This window comes from Oncorhynchus masou, chromosome 24, assembly GCF_036934945.1.
Source record: "Oncorhynchus masou masou isolate Uvic2021 chromosome 24, UVic_Omas_1.1, whole genome shotgun sequence".
Lineage (NCBI taxonomy): Eukaryota > Metazoa > Chordata > Actinopteri > Salmoniformes > Salmonidae > Oncorhynchus > Oncorhynchus masou.
In genome coordinates this window covers 75,920,362-75,943,323 of record NC_088235.1, presented here as the reverse complement: position 1 = coordinate 75,943,323, position 22,962 = coordinate 75,920,362, and the positions used below count along the sequence as shown (strand labels likewise).

The 22,962-nt window shown below is 41.0% G+C and overlaps 3 protein-coding genes and 1 pseudogene across 3 annotated transcripts; 2 read left to right on the top strand and 2 right to left on the bottom strand.

The window, feature by feature from the left end:
* Positions 1–1,023: 1,023 nt before the first annotated feature.
* Positions 1,024–5,383, top strand: LOC135512664 (guanidinoacetate N-methyltransferase). The gene is made up of 6 exons (XM_064934913.1): positions 1,024–1,286; positions 2,294–2,439; positions 2,536–2,599; positions 2,720–2,787; positions 3,098–3,208; positions 5,117–5,383. Exons 1-6 carry the CDS (start codon positions 1,112–1,114, stop codon positions 5,255–5,257), a joined length of 705 nt encoding a protein of 234 aa, XP_064790985.1. The 5' UTR covers positions 1,024–1,111; the 3' UTR covers positions 5,258–5,383.
* Positions 5,384–8,149: 2,766 nt separating this feature from the next.
* LOC135512665 (NADH-quinone oxidoreductase subunit B-like) lies at positions 8,150–11,646 on the bottom strand. Its single transcript, XM_064934914.1, has 8 exons — positions 11,587–11,646; positions 10,796–10,832; positions 10,478–10,549; positions 10,280–10,400; positions 9,076–9,255; positions 8,935–8,981; positions 8,566–8,654; positions 8,150–8,395 (listed from the first exon to the last, which is right to left on the bottom strand). Exons 1-8 carry the CDS (start codon positions 11,603–11,605, stop codon positions 8,298–8,300), a joined length of 663 nt encoding a protein of 220 aa, XP_064790986.1. The 5' UTR covers positions 11,606–11,646; the 3' UTR covers positions 8,150–8,297.
* A 466-nt stretch (positions 11,647–12,112) lies between these two features.
* Positions 12,113–19,894, top strand: LOC135511448 (furin-like). Its single transcript, XM_064932953.1, has 14 exons — positions 12,113–12,265; positions 12,402–12,506; positions 12,612–12,707; positions 12,872–12,994; positions 13,107–13,183; positions 13,308–13,396; positions 13,506–13,678; positions 13,822–14,034; positions 17,381–17,481; positions 17,585–17,688; positions 17,820–17,937; positions 18,136–18,315; positions 18,529–18,653; positions 19,611–19,894. The coding sequence occupies exons 1-14, from the start codon at positions 12,113–12,115 to the stop codon at positions 19,892–19,894; spliced, it is 1,941 nt and encodes a 646-aa protein (XP_064789025.1).
* A 98-nt stretch (positions 19,895–19,992) lies between these two features.
* Positions 19,993–22,685, bottom strand: LOC135511447 (transmembrane protein 79-like; annotated as a pseudogene).
* Positions 22,686–22,962: the final 277 nt, after the last annotated feature.

Below are 22,962 nucleotides of genomic sequence, written 5' to 3'. Positions count from 1 at the left end.
AACACACATTCACATCAAGCAGCTGAAATGAGAGCAAACTATTTACATTTTCATTTTTTTAACCTTCATTTCTATTAGCAATTCTTTGGATATAGCCTTTATAATGACCCTGATGAATGAATTTTCCTGAATCAGAGAAGCTGTCAATCTTGCCACTTTCGCATGGCATGATGGAGATCGCAAAACAATACAAAAAATGCAAAATGTTGCACGAGTCGGATAGGCACACAAGGCTTATATTAACCTGAGCAACAAAAAAAAGTCAGGGATTTTTTTACGTTTTCCTGTTGAAAGTGATATCCCAAGTATAAATACAGTAAAGTACACACACTAAAGGGTAATAAAATATGTTCTGAGCAAACTAGTGATTTTTAGACAACTACAAACTTCAAGGAGTTGGTTTGATGAGAAGTCATGATGTCATCGGCCTCCTCCCTTGCTCGAGGAGCAATAAAAAAACAAAAAAGAAACCCCTCCCACTTGTACTATGTCATGACTTACCTAGACCACCTACTAAGATGTGCCTTTTGTTGAGTTAATCAGATGTTAAATGAGGTGAAAAATAGACTGGAGTGCCACTTGTACCCCAGCTGTATTAAACCAAATGCTAGGCAAGAAGCATGGGGAAATAATATCGAGGCGCTTTTTCCAGGGGAGATTAAATTTATGAATGCCTGGCTCAGCTGCAGGACAGTGGAAGCACATTGAAACTTCAAATATAATTATGGCATCATGGCGTTTTGCCTTAAATTACCGTAAATAACTCATAACTCAAGCCTCCCGTTTTATAAAGTAGACTAATAGGGCACACTGCAATGTTGTAAAACATACTACAATATGCCATGATTATTAAAATACAATCAGTGTATCATGTTTTCTCTCAGCTTTCGACACTTAGGACTTCATTGACCCGGCTACCCCTTGAAATGCCACTTATTGACCAACAGTAGTAAGCCTAATGTCTAGGCCTACGCCTCGTTGACGTCTTGCGCAGTCAGCACTTCTGACCCATATAAATCCCCACCGCAACAAAATCTGTCCTTCCTCTGCCACGACGTAGAGACAGCAACTCCGTCCATCCCCCATCTAATAAAGAAAGCCAACCGCCAAAATGACTACGGCACAACCCATATTTTCCAAGGGAGAAGACTGCAAAGCTGGCTGGCACGAGGCTGGTGCTGGTTACAATGAGACCGACACTCATCTCGAGATTTTGGGCAAGCCCGTTATGGAACGTTGGGAGACTCCGTACATGCACTCGCTGGCAATTGTAGCCTCCTCAAAAGGTACAACACACAATGTGCAAGCTAGTGGGCCATATGAACGCATAGGGACGACAAGACGGTGTGGATTTTGGTACTCTGATGTAGTTCCATAATAACATTTGACCTGTAATTCATTTTCCTTACAAATGTGTAAAACAAATAGACCGTAAGGGACAGCCTATTTGCCTATAACCTAATCAATGGCTACAATTCATTCAGCGCTGCAGGTTAATCAATACAGACGATTACAATCAATCAGCAGACGTTAGGAAACGTTCATGAAACCAATGCGTTTACAGTTTATATGCGACGTTCCTCTCAATGCACGTTATGTTTAAAAGCATGGCGGAGTTGGATATAATGGCTTGTGGTTGCAGCAGGTGTTACTCTACCAATTGAACCGTGCCAAATGCGCACTTGCTGGGGAGTGTCAATAATTTATTACCGCATACCATTCAAGAAGTTTCATGATTATCACTGATACTTTAAAAATATATATACATTAGGCTACGTTAAAGTTGCGTAAACGTTTAGAGTTGTTTGCGCACTCACGTCACCATAGCGCCCATCTTGCTGCATGGAGGAATGTGGTCCAATGAGAACAGTTGTTTGGTTCCAAATACAATATGACCAGTTATAGTAAATAGTGTATGTTTGTCTTTATATTGCTTTGGCAATGTCTGTTGGAAAATACACATCTTTGGTGGAAATTTGCCAGTTTATAACAGCGTAGTAGCCTAAAGGGTGATGGCAAAACAAAATGGTATTTTTCTAATCTATTTTTACTCATTACTGAAAGACTACTCTGTGGAACTCCTTCAAGTGGCCACAGGCCATCTATCAGGTGACATTTCCCCCAAACATTCATTTGAGAACCCTTAAATAACAAACAAAAATTGTGCATTATTAGTTTTGCTTTTCGTGAAAGGTGCCACAGCACTGGGATAAAGGTAGAAAAGTTGAAAACACTTCAATACAGGTAGATACTTAAACACAAATTGAGATGCTTGTTCTGCTTTGTCCCACAGGTGGACGGGTTCTGGAGATTGGGTTTGGCATGGCCATCGCCGCAACTAAAGTCGAGTCCTTCCCCATCGAGGAGCACTGGATCATTGAGTGCAATGATGGAGTGTTCGCAAGATTGCAGGAGTGGGCCAAGGCTCAGCCACATAAAGTGAGACAAATCTTCAACTTCACATTAGGTTCTATTCAGACTTTTTCTTCCTTTTTAATGTGAATGAAATTAACCTAAATTCTTCTCCACTCACAGATTGTGCCCCTCAAAGGACTGTGGGAGGAGGTAGTGGGCGGCCTGCCTGACAACCACTTTGATGGTAAGTTTCAAAATGCATTCTATTGGCATATCCATTATTGAATATTTTATATTCTTCAGTGAGTAAATTGCTTTAGATATGCATGTATGTGTAATTGTAATTATGCCTCTTCTATCAAAGGCATTCTGTACGACACATACCCTCTGTCTGAAGACACATGGCACACTCATCAGTTTGACTTCATCAAGGTAAGTAACACTTCGATGACCAAGGCTGCACATTATGAACACATCAGCAAAAGCACAGGAACCAACAGAGGAGTGGGATTTCCCCCTGTAATAAAGACTACAAAACACACAAATGTTTGGTATCATATGATGATATAGCTGTATCCAACGCAAACATATGGCAGACGTTTACAGACATGAATCCAAATAGAATAAGATATTTCTTAATGGAATCTGATCCCTATCACTTGAAACAAACATTGCCTATCGTTCCACAATGACGTGCTAACGTTTCCATTAATAGTGCAATTGTTGAATTGTGTCTCAATAGGGCCATGCCCACAGGCTGCTGAAGCCAGGTGGCGTTCTCACCTACTGTAACCTGACCTCCTGGGGTGAACTTCTCAAGACCAAATATGACAACATCGACAACATGTTCCAGGTGAGCCGCCTTTCAGCCAGTCAATGATCAACACCTAATCTCTCTCTGAGGTGCATGGGTAGGCTACACATGTTCCTTCTCGGGCTCGACACATTTCATTTCTTTGCACGCATTCTGCCCTTCTGCCAGATGGTACTTACAGGTATATCACGGATAGTTACTGCGGTATTACATGTCATTTCACGTGTGGCCCTCAATATTGTTTGGTTTGATGTTCATTCAACCATTAACCCATTAGTTTAATGTACAGTGACTATGTCTCTGTTGCACTCTGCTTATTTGGTATGTCTGTAGCTACAGTACTAACTGATTTTCCTGTTGCATGTTTCCACCATTTTTTTTTCACAGTACTTCAAAGTCGACACTTGATCACAAATGTTCTATAGTTTTATTTCAAAACTATGAAAATCAAATTCACAACTCGATTGATTCCACTCCTGTGTGGGGTGAAGTGATTACTTAGACAAACTAAACCAATTACTGTATATCTACTAATACCATTTTTATTGCACTTGGTCCTGGCACTGTTAGAAAATCTGTCCTCAATTACCTTTCTTGGCTAAACAAAGGTTAATGATAAATTGTATCTGAACTGCAACTGCGTAACCCTTTAAACTCACAGACCCTATCATCCTGTATACTGGTTGAAAATTGCAGATTTGGTCACTGATAAGTGCCTCAATTGTAACTTAGTGGCTGTACAGCAACCTACTGTACCATATATGACGTCAGAGTTCAGGCTCTTCAATTTACAGCGCTTTATGGGATTCACCTGACAGCCGTTCTAAGCATGTGTACCACACACACACAAAAAGATGCCCACATTTGTTGTTGTCTGAGTGAGGGGAATGCTGTAAATCGAAAGATCTGAAAGATGAGACGTTGAGGACTATAATAAATACCGCTTTGATGTCATACAAGCAAACCACACACCTACATTACGTCCAAATGTGCACTTCACCTTTCCATGTTTGGAAACTCGTGTCATTTTAAAGTAGAAACATTTATGATCGATATGTTTGATGTAAAGTTACAAAGATGTGTCATACCCTGGGTTGTCCTGAACAGAATGAACCTGTGTCGTATTGTGAAGAAAATGTGCCGAGAACATGCACCCATGACTCCATTCTACGCGCACCAAATTTATTTTCTGTTTGTCTTAAGTGCCTTGTGAAAGCCTAACACTGTAAGATCGTATTTTATAACTTCGCTAGTCATGTTGGCAATTGAATAAGCCTTCTAATGATGCTCACCTGACCCAGATTGCGATTTGTAATGAAATGTTCCTGGATTGTGTAAACAGTAATTGTGTGATTTTTGGGGACGCAGGGCTGTGTTCAAAACAACTACAAGTATTCTAGCTTCAGTTCCTCAATGGCAAAGCTAGGAGAGCTCAAACAAGCATCTTGTTGTTGAAGGCTCATTCCATGAGTCATAAAAGTGCATTGATTACTTAGGAATTGTGCAGTTTGGACAAGTGTCCACTTGGAGACACCAGTTAGACCTCTCACTCATACACTTGTAAGATTTGTTTTTGTTATGTTGCAGCTACCCCAAAATTTCATGAATATTCTTATGTTACTGATTGTATCCAGAGTGTTTTCAGATTTCGTTGACAAACGCTGCGAAAAGTACAGTAAATGTAAAATGCATATAAAATCAACAGTTTGTTTGGATTCAGTCGTGTCAGGTGAACTGTTGTCTGATCATTTCCCCATAATCTCCAGTGTTCTCTTTTAATTGCTACCATGGTCATGCGTATGCTTTTTATGTTTCTTCTGATAGAAACATTTCAATTTGGCACTATTCACATAGGCCAATTTCCACAAGTGTAAAGGGTTAAATGGCCCCATAATGTGTGATGCAGGTCCACAATACAGACCAGATCTTTGTGTTAATGATTTTCAGGAGACCCAGATGCCTCAACTGCTTGAGGCTGGCTTCAAGAAGGAGATGATTAGCACCACAACCATGGATATTGTCCCCCCAAGCGAATGCAAATACTATGCCTTCCGCAAGATGATTACTCCCACCATTCTGAAAGAGTGAAATGGCTTGGTGCCACTGCAATGTCATGCCTTCTCAAGTGCCTGTATTTTAAAAAGCCACATTAGTTTACTGTCAAATCCACAAGCACTCAGGGATGTTCATCTTTCAATAAACCAATTTAAATCACGTCAACTCTATTTTTTTCTGTCAAAATGAATTTGTTTGGGTATTACCTCTTTAACAATTGTGCATCTCTTGCAATTTGTCACAGAATGCATTACATTTAACTATATTGCAACGTCAACAAGCATTTTACATACCACACAGGCAGCCCAATTCTGATCTTTTGTCCAATTATTAGTGCTGAGAGATTAACCAACTAACTGACCGATCATTTGAATTCCATTTAGTTTTGGGGTTTTCCTGTGAGCTCGATGTGCAGTTTCTCTAGAGCTAAATCAGATCAAACCTGAATTGTGCGATGTAGCTGGGAGTTGTATTTAGTTTGTTTTTCCCCACAAAAGGGGTTACTTATGGACAAATACTCAATAACCCCCCCCCCAGACGATCCCGCATGTGAAGAAGCCAGATGTGGAGGTCCTGGACTGGTGTGGTTAAACATGGTCTGCGATTGTGAGGCCAGTTGGATATACTGCCAAATTCTCTAAAACATTGAAGGCGGTTAATGGTAGAAATTAACACATTTTCTGCCAACAGCGCTGTTGGATATTCCTGCAGTCAGCATGCCAATTGCACGCTCCCTCAAAACTTACAATATCTGTGGCATTGTGTTGTGTCAAAACTGCACATTTTAAAGTGGCCCTTTTATTGTCCCGAGCACAAGGCGCACCTGTGTAATGATCATACTGTTTAATCTGTTTCTTGATATTCCACACCTGTCAGGTGGATGGATTATTTTGGAAAAGGAGAAATGCTCATTAACTGGGGTGTAAACAAACTTGTGCACAACATTTATTTGAGAGAAGCTTTTTGTACGTATGGAACATTTCTGGGATCTTTTATTTCAGCTCATGAAACATGGGACCAACACTGAGTTGCTTCGGTTGCCCGAATGCCTACTTGTCTGGTCTGTGTTGAGCAGACACGGAGAGAACACAGTTGCTGGTCAAGGCACAGTATCTCACCCTGAAAATACATTATCTAAGTGATTGATAGTTGGTGATAAGCAGTCATAAAAGTATGCCTTGTTTACTTTGAACTACTAAAATTGTGATTTTGTCAGACAGCAGCTCTACAGAGATGAGATGACTTGGAACAAAATAATCAAATCAAACTAATGTAATATACACAAGTTAAATATTTTAAAGGATACTTAAAAATGATAAGTCCTATGATGGTAGTAACTGCCCATTACTGCTTATCTTAATTGTTTTATTCTGTGTTACAAGTGTCGCAGCGGTTTAAGGCACTGCATCTCTGTACAAGAGGTGTCACTACAATCCCTGGTTCGAATCCAGGCTGTATCACATCTGGCCGTGATTGGAAGTCCCATAAGGCGGCACACAATTGGCCCAGCGTCATCCAGGTTTGGGCGTCATTGTAAATAAGAATGTTCTTAACCGACTTGCCTAGTTAAATTAAGGTTCAATTTTTTACAGTATTCAGAAAAATTTCCCCCCCAAAAAAATCAACAAACCTTGATTTCTTTTATAATCGAACAGACCTCAAAAAGCAATAATTGGTATTTTGACCAATCAGATCAGTTCCTTTGCCAACTAATTGGGCAAAAGATCAGAATTGGGCTGCCTGTTTAAACAGCTTTCAATTTGCCATTTGAATGAATATAAATCAAAATTGCACTCTCTTTTGACAAGAAAACAATTATTTCGAGGGGCTGGGTGGGACAAGCTGCAGAATAAGTCCCTTAAGTATAGAGAGTTACTTTTTATCTAGAGAAGTTGTTAATCATTAATGGATAAGTTGTTGTGGCACATTGCCTCACTTATTGGCCCTGGTTATAGATGTTATTTGTAGCTTACACCCCAATCATGAAGTGTTTTTTAAATAGAGGTCCTCGGGATATTAGACAACCTTCAGATCTCACAAGAATTCAACTGAATCCATAAATATTTACCATGGGGTCATAAATCCTTGAGCCTGGTAAATGAGATGAGTTACTGAAAATGAGATTTGTCAAATATCAACTTAAATTGATGGAGCATGCATTTCTTGCACAATAAGCACAAGAGGGCAACAATTCAACATTTTATGTAGATTGGATGTAATTCATCGTGCCAAATCACACAAGAGGAGCTTTTTTGTGCCAACATTAAATGGTGTAGACCTATCAACTTTCCCATAAAATATTAATAGCTCCACCCTGCTTCCTGATAGGCTAGGTGGAATTGTATCCCTATTGCTACCTACCAATCGTCTAAGATGTGCATACAGGGTTAATTTGGGATTGGGTGTTGCTGAGTAGAACCAAAGACGGGCCCTGTGACAATACTTTGAGGTTGTATCCAACCTCATTCCTTGAAGTAAACACTGATCTGACATGACAATTGGTGAAAGCAATATCAAAGAAAGCTTGCTTACGCCAATTCAATGTCAGAACAGTGATTACTTCAAGGAAGAAAGGAAACATTGAGTATTCAAACAGGAACTATTTGGTTGAACCAGAGACAAAGGAAGAAAATATCTAAACTCTGTAGAACTATTGTGTGTACCAAGTGCACCATCTACTGACTGAAGTACAAATTCTTCAGATAAAGTATACCAACACATTACAAAAAGGTAAGAATAGACCACAAAAGAAAGCAAAATACCTGATGTGACTTTATCTAAATAGTGATGACCATAGAAATTTTGTTTAAAATGTTCAGTTAAAATTATTCTATTGCTGAGAGAAAATTGGAAATCGATAAATGTCAGTATCAGAATCTGCCAGTATCAGAACCTGTGCAGGGCCAAGAACAACAACAGTTAAACTAACGACAAGAAATGAATTTAATTGTTTATACAGAGAAGAGGAGCCAGAGAATACCCAGAGTGACTCCTGAGGATATTGCCTACCGGTTTACTGGGTGGCCAGACCACCCATTAAATACAACATTTACAAACAGCCAGAGAGAGAATTTCACTTGCGATACCAAATCCTCATTTTCTTCTCTCTCTTTATTTTCTTCTGCAACTGGAGCGTCCCGTAGAGAAGGGCCTCTGCTGTGGGAGGGCAGCCTACAAGAGGACAAGTAAACAATCAATTTGAGTCAAATGTTTTCTATAAAAAGCAAATAAAATCTTCAAAAGAGCTATTGTTGTGATTTGTTTCTTTTCCACATTGCTGTACATATATCCGGGACAAAACGTATGATTTGTTTCATAATTTAAAAAAAAAAAAGAGATACCTGGAACGTATATGTCCACTGGTACGATGCGGTCACACCCTCTGACCACTGCGTAAGAGTAGTGGTAGTAGCCACCCCCATTGGCGCAGCTGAAGGACAGAGTAATAAGATAAGTGGCTCAACTAACAGTTAAATATGAAATGCAAGATGAATATGTCAACCAACACTGTAAAAGTACTGTGTAATGGTAAATCTTGGTGTGGGGAAATAAATCACAAATCAGTAGAAGCAGATAACTTAAGGGAGGTTGTGTTAAACAAATCAGGTGTTATTAAATGGAAAAAGTTCAGGCGATCATGAGATCCATTTCAAACTAGATAACCACTAAAATGTTTGTTTAAATCTAATAATATTACGACAATACTTTACCTTCCCATGGAAATTACATATCTTGGTTCAGGCATCTGGTCATAAACCTAGGGGAAATAATGAACATCATGGTGAATTCATACACTCAAAAGCAAATACAGAACTCCTTTCTCCAAAGAAACATGTCCTTCAGTCAAACACCTTGCGCAAAGCGGGGGCCATCTTGTTGGTCAGGGTGCCTGCCACAATCATGACGTCGGCCTGTCTGGGGCTGGCCCTGAACACCACTCCGAACCGGTCCATGTCATAACGAGGAGCCGCCATGTGCATCATCTCCACCGCACAGCACGCCAGTCCAAACGTCATGGGCCATAGGGAGCTCTAACGTAGAAACACAAAGACAGATTGCTTTGTAGACTTATCAGTCCAATCTGAACAAAGATCACTGAGTCAGTCAATGCTTTCCTTTATTCATCTCTGGTGAAAAGAAAAGTGAGATATGGCTGGCCCCCACCTCTTGGGCAAAACATTTTAGTGGCCCTCCCTCTCGATGGCAGAGAATTAAAAAAATTGCAAGTTGTTTCAAAGCTAATTTCCTGCAATTCTACACATTTTGCCATGACTTACGCCATGTTAACGTGATATCGCCATGTTAACGTGATATCTGAGTGAGAGTGACTAACAAAATCAATCAAATAAAATAACATTTTATTGGTCACATACACATGGTTAGCAGATGTTATTGCAAGTGTAGCGAAATGCTTGTGCTTCTAGTTCCGTTTTCCTGTTAAGTTCACGCCACTCTGATATCTAATAGATCTTCCCGGTTGTATGTAATAACACCTAAGATTTTCTGGGCTAACAAATAATAAAAAAAATAAAAAAATACTGCGAAGTTCCTAAGGACTAGAAGCAAAGCAGCCTTCTCTGTCAGCACCATTTTGTAAAATGTGGGTCAGGACCCGTGGGCATGTGCCCGGTCGGTATTCTTACCAATCTAAAAAGTCTTATCTGACATGTCTAATTGAGTAACTGTCACTGATTAACAAAATAAAAACTTCTCACACACAATCAAACGTAGAAATTGCACCTTGTGTATTCTACTTATCTGACTCAACAGTAAGTTGAGACCTGACTGAGTGCTAAAAAAAGAAAAAGAAAAAAAGCTTAAGGCTGGATTAGAGGAATGCCTGTGATCATACGGTGCTGCCCTGTATAGTTAGTTTAATAATTTTGACAGTTGTTTGACTGGCAGCCAGTCAGCCACAGAATAGAACATGTCACAAAGGAGTTTTAGATGGAGGGGTGTACTTCTTGATTTTCTTATTGAAAGATTGACACAAACATTCAAAATGGACCATATGCCACTGAAGAACAGAGTACTTGCGGTGTGACATTGACTTACCCTGCGTGCCCAATTCACCAGATCATCCAGCTTAGTGATAACATACTCTCCCTTGCTGCTTGTTACTGCAGCTGGCTTGGCAGCAGCCACCGCTGTGCTTTTCTCTCTGACTGAAACCACACTGGAAGAAAAGGAAGTAATATGAAGTACTCAAACAAATATTTTGACAAATTGAGACGTTTACAGGACCTCCCTTACCATGTAGCATTGCCACTTTTAGCAATGTGGTGTAGCGACGGGCACGTTTGTATCGCAAATACTGAAATAGATCTGTGTGGTAGAAAAAAAATTAGGTAATACGACCTTACAATACAACAGACTGACCATCAAGACAAACTAAATGGTATTAACAATACACAAATTACACTACTTTAAGGATTTAATAAATAGAGCAAACATTTCATACGGTTACAGGTGATTTCAAAACAGAAATAACCTGTTACTAACTATAGTAAATCCTAGGCCTGTCTTAGTTTAATCACCTTAAATGCGTAATTTGCCTAACGTTATGCTTACCTTGATGAAAAGGTACCAAACGCGGCGAGGCGAGGAACTGCACAGGAAAGACAAAAAAAACAACAGATGTCAACAAATGTATCTATAGGTTGTATTTAGATAACGTAAAGGTTACTTGGCTATAGCAAAGGCAGTGCTCTTTCTTGGGTGATATAATAAGCTGACTGACGTTTGTGTATTTAACTAGGCAAGTCAGTTAAGAACAAATTCCTATTTACAATGGCGGCCTACACCGGCCAAACCCGGACGACGCTGGGCCAATTGTGCAACGCCTTATGGGACTCCCAATCACGGCCGGTTGTGATACAGCCTGGATTTGAACCAGGGTGTCTGTAGTGACGCCTCTAGCACTGAGACGCAGTGCCTTAGACCCCTGCGCCTCTCGGGAGCCCCTAACTAACATTACTTAGCTAGCTAGCTAGCACTATGAGCCATTGCTCTTATGTAAAACAGGGACATGTATTGGTCTTACTAGATTTACCACTGAGACGTTATTAACCATGCACAATGTCTGAGAAACTTCACGCGTGCTAGCTAACTAACTACACGAACAAACAGCATTTGCTAACAAGCATATAGTTGTTTCCGATTAAGCCAGGGATTCTGGAGTGCTAGCAGCTAACTAGCTTGCAAGGTCAGGGAATACAAACAGTTGTGATAACAAAAAAATGTCACGAACAACCAATATAATAAATGAATCGGAAACGATACAAAAGTGTAATATTTGTGAGATAAATTAGTTAGATATGTTCCAGTAACTCGCTTTACGTTTTAACCAAAACATCACTCACCCACCAACGCCGCCATCATAAGCAAATATAATAGCTAGGACTTCCGGTGACTATGCTTACACGATAGAACCATTTGGGGCGCTCTCTTCCATATTTATTTATTGACAGGACTACAAAAATGTCTGTATATTAGTAAAACGTAGGCCTATTGATTGGTCTGAACTTTCGAAGTGAATTGCTCAAAGTAAAAACCAAAGGTGTAGAAAATAATGTCACATTAGTCAGTGGATCCATGGGGTAAGAAGTAGATCAGAACAGATCCAGGATCAGTTTACACAACCCAAATCATAGCCCATTTACAACGCAAAACTGACTTCATAATGCGATAATTGGGCGCCAATCTGTGGCGGGAATATTTATTGATCATGCGCATGGAGGCCTGTTCGAATGTCAAACAACAACCGTTAGTGATACAACTTGTCAAAATCACTTAGTCATGTTGGAGACATGAGAGTTCTCCAAATGAAAGGGTTGTTTCCTCAAGACCAAAAATAAATCAGCTGAACAGTTAAAAAAAGAAGCCAGCATGAGGTACCTGTACGTTAGTTGCTCTTTGTGTATGGTGTGCACAATTTACGCAGAGGTCATCTACACCAACAGTTGGGCTCTATATTTAAGTGGCACTCCTGAACAAATTAACAAGATTGCAAAGAAACATGGTTTCCATATCTTGGGAAAGGTAAAACAATTATGTTAATGTTAGTTCACAGTTTATTTATGCAATATAATGATTTGTATTTTTTTATAGGTAGATCTTTTGGCATAGTATGACTTGCGAGTAGGATCTCATTTCTTCTGGCATATTATATTTGTAGATATTTCCAGATGGCAACTATTACCATATGGAGCAACGAGAGGTGGCAAAACAATCATTGCAGGCACACTATTTGCATAATCTTCGACTGAAAATGGACCCTGAGGTGAAAAGGCAATAGATCTGTAAAACACTTTCTAAAATTGGCTGTGATAACCAGTCCCAGTATTGCTCTTATTGTGATGAGTGTAATAATCTACCTGTTTCTCAGGTGCTTTGGTTTGCACAGCAATCTGGAAGGAGTAGAAATAGAAGACACTCTTTCACAGTACCCACTGATCCATTTTTCAATCAGCAGTGGTACCTGGTACATGTCAACATTATTCTTTCATTTTTGTTTGAAGTTTATTTCCATAAGAAGCTCTTTAGATTTTTATTCTGCTGTTTGAGGGTTTTCTGCCTTGAGTGAAAACATATGGTAAACCTGTTTTGAAAAAAATTAATTGTAACTGTTGGCTTCTGCTTTTCCAGAGTGAGGCCTTTAATCAGAATGTGGTGGCCGCCTGGGCTCGAGGCTACACAGGCAAAGGGGTAGTGGTGTCCATCTTAGACGATGGCCTAGAGACAAGCCACCCGGACCTTGCTGAAAATTATGTGAGCTATCGAGATGATTATTGTTGTAGGGGCATATTATTGCCTTTTGTTAATCATGAAGACAAATGGTCCATCAGTAGAAAAAAACAACAACATTGCATTGTACCTGTAGGATCCACTGGCTAGCTATGACATGAATGATAATGACCCCAACCCAGAGACTCAATATTCTCTGACCAGACCAAAGAGGTAATTTGGCTGTGATGTTATTAAGATTTTACTACTACAAGACATTACATCATATAACATGTATGATCTGCACTATATGATGACATTCTGCATTGATGAACCCCTTTTGTCCTCTACTCCATAGGCATGGAACACGGTGTGCTGGGGTGGTGGCGGCGGTGGCAAATAATGGGGTGTGTGGGGTTGGAGTGGCACATCAGGCCAAGATTGGAGGCAAGTATTAACTATACATTAAATAATTATCTCTGTTAATAGTATATAAAACAATATGGTAATTATCCTGCTTTAATTTCCACCCTGGCTTTTGCTCTGTTCTGTCCAGGAGTTCGGATGCTGGATGGACAAGTGACTGACCTGATAGAAGCCATGTCCTTAAACTTGAATCAGAAGCACATTGACATCTACAGCGCAAGCTGGGGACCTGAAGATTTGGGGAGGAATTTGGAGGGGCCAAACACATTAGCTAAAGAAGCCTTTATCAGAGGCATAAGCAATGTATGATACAACTTGCACTGGTCATCCTAAATGACCTGTTTCATCAGTAGTACCAATCCGTTGGCTGAAGATTCTGGAGGCAAAGTAACTATTGCAGTAAGATCATACAATGAGTATTAAAAAGCAACTTCCATACCTTACAGGGCCGAGGTGGCTTGGGTTCCATTTACGTCTGGGCTTCAGGCAATGGGGGCGCCAGCTTTGACAACTGCAACTGCGATGGCTACACCAACAGCATTTACACGTTGTCTGTTGGAAGTACCACCGAGAAGGGAACTCTGCCCTTCTACAGTGAACCCTGCTCAGCCATTCTAACAACTACCTACAGTGGTGGAAGCTTTCAACACCACAGAATTGTAAGTGTCTTTTTCCCAACTCATACCATGTTATTGTATTCAACATTCATATATACACTGAACAAAAATATAAATGCAACATGCAACAATTTCAAAATTTTACTGAGTTACAGTTCATATAAGGAAATGAGTACATTAAAAAAAGTAGTTAAAAAACTAGGCAAGTCAGTTAAGAACAAATTATTATTTACAATGACTGCCAACCCCGGCCAAACCCGGACGACACTGGGCCAATTGTGCGCCACCCTATCAGACTCCCAATCACGTCCGGTTGTGATACAGCCTGGAATCGAACCAGGGTCTGTAGCACTGATGCTGTGCCTTAGACCACTGCGTCACTCGGGAGCATGGATTTCACATGACTGGGAATACAGCTTTGCAGCTGTTGGTCAGAGATACCTTGAAAAGGTAGGGGCGTGGATCAAAAAATCTGTCAGTATCTGGTGTGACCACCATTTGCCTCACGAAGAGCTACTTTGCATACAAGTTGACCAGGCTGTTGATTGTGCACCTTTGGCAGTGATTACAGCATCAAGTCTTCTTGGGTATGACGCTACAAGCTTGGCACACCTGTATTTGGGGAGTTTCTCCCATTTTTCTCTGCAGATCCTCTCAAGCTCTGTCAGGTTGGATGGGGAGCGTTGCTGCACAGCTATTTTCAGGTCTCTCCAGAGATGTTTGATCGGGTTTAGGTCCAGGCTCTAGCTGGGCCACTCAAGGACATTCAGAGACTTATCCTGAAGCCACTCCTGTGTTGTCTTGACTGTGTGCTTAGGGTCGTTGTCCTGTTGGAAGGTGAACCGTCTGGCCACTCTACCATGAAGGCCTGATTGTGTGCTGCAGAGAAGGTTGTCCTTCTGGAAGGTTCTCCCATCTCCACAGAGGAACTCTAAAGCTCTGTCAGAATGACCATCAGGTTCTTGGTCACCTCCCTGACGAAGGCCCTTCTCCCCTGTTGCTCAGTTTGGCTGGGCGGCCAGCTCTAGGAGTCTTGGTTGTTCCAAACTTCTTCCATTTAAGAATGATGGAGGCCACTGTGTTCTTGGGGACCTTCGATGCTGCAGAATTTTTTTGTACCCTTCCTCAGATCTGTGCCTCGAAACAATCCTGTCTCGGAGCGCACCGGACAATTCTTTTCACCTCATGACCTGGTTTTTGCTCTGACATGCACTGTCAACTGTGGGACCTTATATAGACAGGTGTGTGTGCCTTTCCAAATCATGTCCAATCAATTGAATTTACCCCAGGTGGACTCCAGTCAAGTTGTAAAAACATCTCAAGGATGATCAATGGAAACAGGATGCACCTGAGCTCAATTTCGAGTCTCATAGCAATGGGTCTGAATACTTTTTTATTAATACTTGCAGTTGAAGTCAGAAGTTTACATACACCTTAGCCAAATACATTTAAACTCAGTTTTTGGGACATTTAATCCTAGTAAAAATTCCCTGTCTTAGGTCAATTAGGATCACCACTTTATTTTAAGAATATGAAATGTCAGAATAATAGTAGAGAGAATTATTTATTTCAGCTTTTATTTCTTTCATCACATTCCCAGTGGGTCAGAAGTTTACATACACTCAATTAGTATTTGGTAGCATTGCCTTTATATTGTTTAACTTGGGTCAAACGTTTCAGGTAGCCTTCCACAAGCTTCCCACAATAAGTTGGGTGAATTTCGTCCCATTTCTCCTGACAGAGCTGAAGTCAGGTTTTATAGGCCTCCTTGCTCGCACAAGCTTTTTCAGTTTTGTCCACAAATCTTCTATAGGATTGAGGTCGGGGCTTTGTGAATGCCACTCCAATACCTTGACTTTGTTGTCCTTAAGCCATTTTGCCACAATTTTGGAAGTAAGCTTGATGTCATTGTCCATTTGGAAGACCCATTTGTGTCCAAGTTTTAACTTCCTGATTGGTGTCTTGAGATGTTGCTTCAATATATCCACATAATTGTCCTCCTCATGATGCCATCTATTTTGTGAAGTGCACCAGTCCCTCCTGCAGCAAAGCACCCCCACAACATGATGCTTCCACCCCCGTGCTTCACGGTTGGGATGGTGATCTTTGGCTTGCAAGCCTCCCCCTTTTGCCTCCAAACATAACGATGGTCATTATGGCCAAACAGTTCTATTTTTGTTTCATCAGACCAGCGGATATTTCTCCAAAAAGTACGATCTTTGTCCCCATGTGCAGTTGCAAACTGTAGTCTGACTTTTTAATGGCGGCTTTGGAGCAGTGGCTTCTTCCTTGCTGAGCGGCCTTTCAGGTTATGTCGATATAGGACTCGTTTTACGGTGGCTATAGATACTTTTGTACCTGTTTCCTCCAGCATCTTCACAAAGTCCTTTGCTGTTGTTCTGGGATTAATTTGCACTTTTCGCACAAAAGTAAGTTAATCTCTAGGAGACAGAACGCATCTCCTTCCTGAGCGGTATGACGGCTGCGTGGTCCCATGGAGTTTATACTTGCATACTATTGTTTGTACAGATAAACGTGGTACCTTCAGCCGTTTGGAAATTGCTCCCAAGGATGAACCAGACTTGTGGAGGTCTACAAAAAAAACATCTGAGCTCTTGGCTGATTTATTTTGACTCAGAGACACTGCGTTTGAAGGTAGGCCTTGAAATACATCTACAGGTACACCTCCAATTGACTCAAATTATGTCAATTAGCCTATCAGAATCTTCTAAAGCCATGACATCAATTCTGGAATTTTCCGAGCTGTTTAAAGGCACAGTCAACTTAGTGTATGTAAACTTCTGACCCACTGGAATTGTGATACAGTGAATTAATTATAAGTGAAATAATCTGTCTGTAAACAATTGTTGAAAAAATGACTTGTGTCATGCACAAAGCAGATGTCCTTACCGACTTGCCAAAACTATAGTTTGTTAACAAGAAATTTGTGGAGTGGTTGAAAAACAAGTTTTAATTACTCCAACCTAAGTGTATGTAAACTTCCTACTTAAACTGAAATGTAAATTTGCAAAAATGTCTAAAAACCTGTTTTCACTTTGTCATTGTGGGGTATTGTGTGTAGATTGAGGAATTATTTTTATTTAACCAACTTTAGAATAAGGCTGTAACGTAACAAAATGTGGAAAAAGTCAAGGAATACTTCCCGAAGGCACTGTGCAAATATGCATTTAGAATGACAAAGCATTCTGATAAATCTTTGACTAGTTTAGCTTTAGAATAATCATGCTTAAAAAGTAGTCACATGAATGCAAGAGGTTGCTGAAGATGTGTGGAACTTGAAAGAGGTCAATATTTATCTCTCATTCACCACCTACAGCAACAGTAAGCAGAGCCTCAACAAAATACCTGGATGTTGTTTCCCCTCTAGGTCACCACTGACCTGCATCAGTCCTGCACCTCTGACCATACTGGGACCTCTGCCTCTGCCCCTCTGGCTGCTGGGATTATTGCACTGGCTCTGGAGGCAAAGTAACCACTCCTTTGTCTCTGTGCACCTGTAACTCAATAAACTTATTTGTTGTAAAGGCTTTGAGTCATCGAGAAAGATGATAAAATCCCAACTTCTCCACAGCCCAAGACTCACCTGGCGTGATGTGCAACACCTCGTGGTGCGAGCATCAAGACTGGCAGATCTTCGAACGCATGATTGGCGGACTAATGGTGTTGGTAGACCTGGTGAGACATAAAGCACTACCTTCTATTGTTAGTTAACCATTCAGGGAAACTGAGATGTGATTTGCTAGACTGTAGGGCATGAAATTGAGTAAAAAAAGAGTGAACTGGCATCTGATTTGCTTTATTATAAGTCAGCCATTACTATGGATATGGGCTCCTGGATGCAGGCAGACTGGTGGACTTGGCCAGTAAATGGAAAACAGTCAAACCTCAAAAGAAGTGCACCATTGACCTCATTACCAGATCCTTGTAAGAAAAACACCCTTCTACTTTCATCTCACTTATGGATAGTTAGTAGGAATACAGCTACCTATCAGTGTGTTCTCCAGCTGTTTACAGTACACATAATATGATCTTCAGATTTGATTGAGCATGAACTGTCATTCAACCAAATCATAATACCAACTTGGCCGGTTAGATTTGTTGTACTTTATGTCTGTCCGATAGTGAACTCCGCATGAAACTAACATTGAGGTGGAATGTGACAGCTTGTCATGGCACCAGGAATTGGATTCGGTCTCTGGAGCACATTCAGGCACGTCTCACACTGACCTATAGCAGACGGGGAGATCTCTCCATCACCCTCATTAGCCCGAAGAAGACAATCTCCAATTTACTCACAACCAGGTAAGACACAGCCAAGTCAATGGACAGCAAACTTGAAACAAATAAATAGAAGTATGAAACCATTTATATATACTCTGTCATAAGGTGGAATAAATATTATACATACAGCATAATGGTGAAGTATCAGGGTTTACAATATGCAACAAGAGGTCCAAGTGTAACCCATTTTGTCTTTAATGTACTAAAATATTCCAATCCAATGTTACATCACAGGCCCTACGATAATACGTCTGCAGGGTTCTCAGACTGGGCCTTCATGAGTACACACTGCTGGGATGAGGATCCCTCTGGATATTGGGTTCTACGGATAGAAAACAACGGAGATTCAAACAACAGAGGTACAGAGGACTTCAGCAGACATTCTCAAACTGACGGAAAACAACGTTTTTGGAATTTAAGGTGTCGACTTCAATAACACCGCGATTCTCTTAAAACACTTCTCTGGTATCTCAATTCAATTAGTTAATGACAGAAAGAAATATTATACATCTAATGTGAACTAGAAAAAGGTATTGTCTAGGATTACAAATCAAAAGCACTCAGTGCTGCAGCTGACGTGACAGCAGCTGGCTCTGTTTGGCTCTGGCTTTCATCATCTGTTATAGTTCATATTGTTCAAACACACTCCTTCACATCTCATCAAAATATACTACTTAATGTATTCATGTCATAACATGAAAATTATTTGTTTTTGTTCCCTGGTTTCCCACAGTTACTATTTATTTCTTTGTGCGCTATACATTATGCATAATGAGCATTTTCTACAATGTACTCAGCCACCAACTATTTTATTTTTTTCTTTGTTCAAAGGATTCCTGTTGAAATTTCAACTGGAGTTGCATGGGACAGCTGAACACATGATAGGCCGTCGCATGGAGAGGGCAGTGGTACAACAGTGTGCAGTGAGGAACTCTGATGGAGGCTGTGAAGGCAGGCTGCTACATTATTCATTTCCTGAATTTAGTTTACAATGAAACAGTTGCACACACACTGTCATTTCACGTTCTGGAAGACATCTAGAAAATGTTACTAACCAAGCAAGTATCCTCTGTTTATAGAGTGCATATACCCACTGTACGTATTTGAGAACAGCTGCCTGATGTCCTGTCCACCTCACTACTATGTATCAAATGGAAACAGCACCCGCTCCTATCAGAGGTGCTTACCCTGCCATCGCAACTGCCTCACTTGTTTCGGCAAACAGGACACAAACTGTCTGGACTGCCCTCCATATTCCACCTTGGATTCTCGTCGCAGTACCTGTAGTCCCCCCGTCTACCCCTGGGACCACAAAGGTAAAGTAACAAATGGCATGGATCGGACGGCAGCGGTTCTGGGTATTCTGATCGGAGGGCCGCTGGTGATTTTGTTTGTCATGTGGGCGATTGCATGGATGGTGAGCAGGTCGTTTCTATCACGGGGTGCTGCCAGGAACCAGGTGGACATCAGCACCAGTCATAGCAATGATGAGTCCAGGGATGTGGAGATGGTGGTATTCAGTATTACAGAAAGCCAGGCAGAGAACAGCGAGAGTACATCTACATTCACCAACATTCCCAATACTTCAAGAGAAACATGACTCACTTCAGTCAGCATAGAATTCATTATTGGCTAATTTCATGTTGACTAACAGAAACAGAAGAAACATTTTACAAATAGCTTTTATTGTTACTTCAGTATCATTCACAAACTTTTGGCTGGATAAAATAAATATATTTTTAAGACCCAAGTTGCATTCAGTGGTTTTTATGAGAGCACATCAATTGGTAGAATATCCATCCATTTGCAATTATACATTTTAATTCAAAGTATGTCACAGAACATTTTAAATCTAGGCAGCGGAATAGTTTAAAATTACACATTAAGACTGCTTAAAAACTTCCTCCACAACTAGAGGGATGAACGGCTCTTGCATTTCAGATAATATGTATGAATCCACATAAAAAGGTCCTGTATATGAGGAGCGAAAATACAATTTAAGCCTTTACAGACTTAGAGGTTAGAGGCATTCTGTGTAGCTTCACTGTACACAGATTACAAGAATGGGCTATTTCTGGGATAAGCGTTCTCTTGAAGTTGAAAGGGAAAGTGCTCTCCTCACTGAGTTTCCAAGATGTCTGTGGGTATGACCCTATCTGAATTTGCCACTGGGGCTCTGTGACATCTCCAGAGGCCAGGATGAAGGGGTGGTCTGATTACAGAGTGTGTCCCCAGACCCAAAGAGCAGCTGTCGGAGGCTAATGTCATACAGACAGTACAGATCGAAAGCCACCATGGCAAGGAGCGGGAAAATGGTAAGCCCTGATCCAAAGCCTCTCCAGGGGCTACAATTATGGAGGCACAGCCAGTAGACAAGCCTACAGGAATACAATGAGGAGGAGAAACTCAAAACATGATCAGCTTTGCAATGTCAAACAATGAGCAATGGCTTTAAAACAACTCACCTTCCTTCAACGAAAACTCCAGTCAAAATGGGCACCACCCTTAGCTGCTTTTGAGGCAGGAATGTAGCCCGAACCAACAGATTGAGAATGTAGAGAAACAACTGCTCCATAGACGCATAGACAAACAGCTGCTGAATGGCCGGTCATCCGGGGAGAGCCTTAGCTGCATTCAAAGACCCAGTGCAGAACTGGCACATCGCACCAATCAGCATAGCTAGAGGGAGAGTAATGCAGTGTAAAAAGGCCTTAGGTCTCTTAGTATTCGATTTATGAAAACCTAACACAAAACACCTAATGGTCTGTTTAATTCTGTCTGGGATTTATGTGTCTTCAGCATCCTTTCCCATCAGTCTTTCATAATATCTTCTGTTCCTGCTTGACCGCCAATAGGTGAAGGGATTAGTTTTCACCATGTTGTTTTCTTCAGTCAGGTCCTTTCAGTAGAAATAAAGGAAATTAGGAAAGTAATGGAAACTATTAGGACACAGCCCAGGTGACTGGAGAACTAGTTACAGTCATCTTTTCTATTTTAGTTTAAGCTATTTATAAGGAGAGGGAGGAAATTGCCAGTGATCCAGTATGGTTAAAAGTGTTGACAATTAAAGACTAAGCCTTTGACAGACAGATTATGAGGCATTTGGAGAGACTTCTAAAATGGCATATATTTTTAAAATGGATTGCTCCAACTAAATAAGTAGGTTTGTAAAGCTCAGTATACAGGCACAGTTGTTTCAGTCTAACATGAAACAATGATTCAGACATACCCAACAAGATGGGTACTGCAGCTACAGAACAGCAGCAAAGTGTGAAAGTGAGGCAGCTGACCATGTCAGGGCAGTCTGGGGCATCTATGGGAATGTAGAAATAGAGTGCAAAGAGACTCCCCGCCGCAAACAGAAGGGAGGCCAGGACTGAGCACACAACAGGAATGTGGCCTCTGGCAGCATCTACAGCAGCAGCAGAACGGTACCATGCCTGCCACCTCTGCGACAGCCTCACATAGTCAACTCTAGGCCCTCCGGTGGCAAGCCGAGCAACGGTTGGCCTTCATCAATGGTGGACACCAGATTGTTGGATTCTGAACTCATCTCTTTGTGTCTGTGTCATTGGCAATGTCTCTCAGAGAGGCTGACTTTGGAGTGCTGATGCAGTTTTCCACCAGGTGTTCCAAATTGTGCACTGTAACAATCAGAGTGGAATAGTTCCATCCTGAACTTCCTCTTGTCAATGTTGTGAATAATTAATAATGAATGACACCCAATCTGTTTAATTAGTTGCACTTAAATTAAAAACTAGTTTATCACTTATGGACAAGTTGATTGGCTGGCAGGGCTTCCAGAGATAGGTGAGAACCTGTAACAGAGTGAGGAGTAGAGCTCCTCCACTGAAGATTCAGGACTGTCCGACACTGGAGCCAAGGAGATCTGTGTGTCCAAGTTGAGGAACGGGGAGAATGACAGCCTGGCAAGATCAATGTCCTGCAGTTCATTGATGATGTCACAGATTGATTCCTTGCCATGTTCTGGCTTGACGCCTTGTCAGAGTCGTACAGCCTAGAGAGCAAACAGCAGATAGGCAACTTCACATTTAGTATGTAATCCCTACAATAAAACCTGACAAGTAATATCAGTCATGTTGATATTGCATTTTCCTCATGGTTTTCTGCCCTTAACCTTGTTCTGAATACCTCCAAAACAAAGGTAATGTGGTTTGGTAAGAAGAATTCCCCTCTCCCCACAGGTGTGATTACTGCCTCTGAGGGTTTAGAGCTTGAGGTAGTCAGTCAAGTACTTGAGAGTATGGCTAGATGGCACACTGTCCTTCTCTCAGCACATATCAAAGCTGCAGGCTAAAGTTAAATCTAGACTTGGTTTCCTCTATCACATCAGCTGCCAAACTAACTGAATAGATGACCATCCTACCCATGCTAAATTACGGAGACGTAATTTATAGATCGGCAGTTAAGGGTGCTCTCCAGCGGCTAGATGTTCTTTACCATTTGGCCATCAGATTTGCCACCAATGCTCCTTATAGGACACATCACTGCACTCTATACTCCTCTGTAAACTGGTCAGCTCTGTATACCAGTCGCAAGACCCACTGGTTGATGCTTATTTAGGCTCCACTCCCCCCTATCTGAGATATCTACTGCAGCCCTCATTCTCCACATACAACACCCATTTAAAAAAAACCATTACCGTTA

What these genes read in the sequence shown, in the direction of transcription:
- LOC135511448 (XM_064932953.1), top strand. Translation starts at nt 12,113, where the DNA reads ATGAGGTACCTGTACGTTAGTTGCTCTTTGTGTATGGTGTGCACAATT. An exon ending in GTTTCCATATCTTGGGAAAG is followed by an intron (nt 12,266 to 12,401) that starts GTAAAACAATTA and finishes TTATATTTGTAG; the next exon opens with ATATTTCCAGATGGCAACTA. An exon ending in TAATGGTGTTGGTAGACCTG is followed by an intron (nt 17,689 to 17,819) that starts GTGAGACATAAA and finishes CTTTATTATAAG; the next exon opens with TCAGCCATTACTATGGATAT.
- LOC135512665 (XM_064934914.1), bottom strand. An exon ending in AAAAGTGGCAATGCTACATG is followed by an intron (nt 10,401 to 10,477) that starts GTAAGGGAGGTC and finishes CTTTTCTTCCAG; the next exon opens with TGTGGTTTCAGTCAGAGAGA. An exon ending in TATGTAATTTCCATGGGAAG is followed by an intron (nt 8,655 to 8,934) that starts GTAAAGTATTGT and finishes TCTGTCCTTCAG; the next exon opens with CTGCGCCAATGGGGGTGGCT.
- LOC135512664 (XM_064934913.1), top strand. Translation starts at nt 1,112, where the DNA reads ATGACTACGGCACAACCCATATTTTCCAAGGGAGAAGACTGCAAAGCT. An exon ending in GCCTGACAACCACTTTGATG is followed by an intron (nt 2,600 to 2,719) that starts GTAAGTTTCAAA and finishes CTTCTATCAAAG; the next exon opens with GCATTCTGTACGACACATAC. An exon ending in ACATCGACAACATGTTCCAG is followed by an intron (nt 3,209 to 5,116) that starts GTGAGCCGCCTT and finishes AATGATTTTCAG; the next exon opens with GAGACCCAGATGCCTCAACT.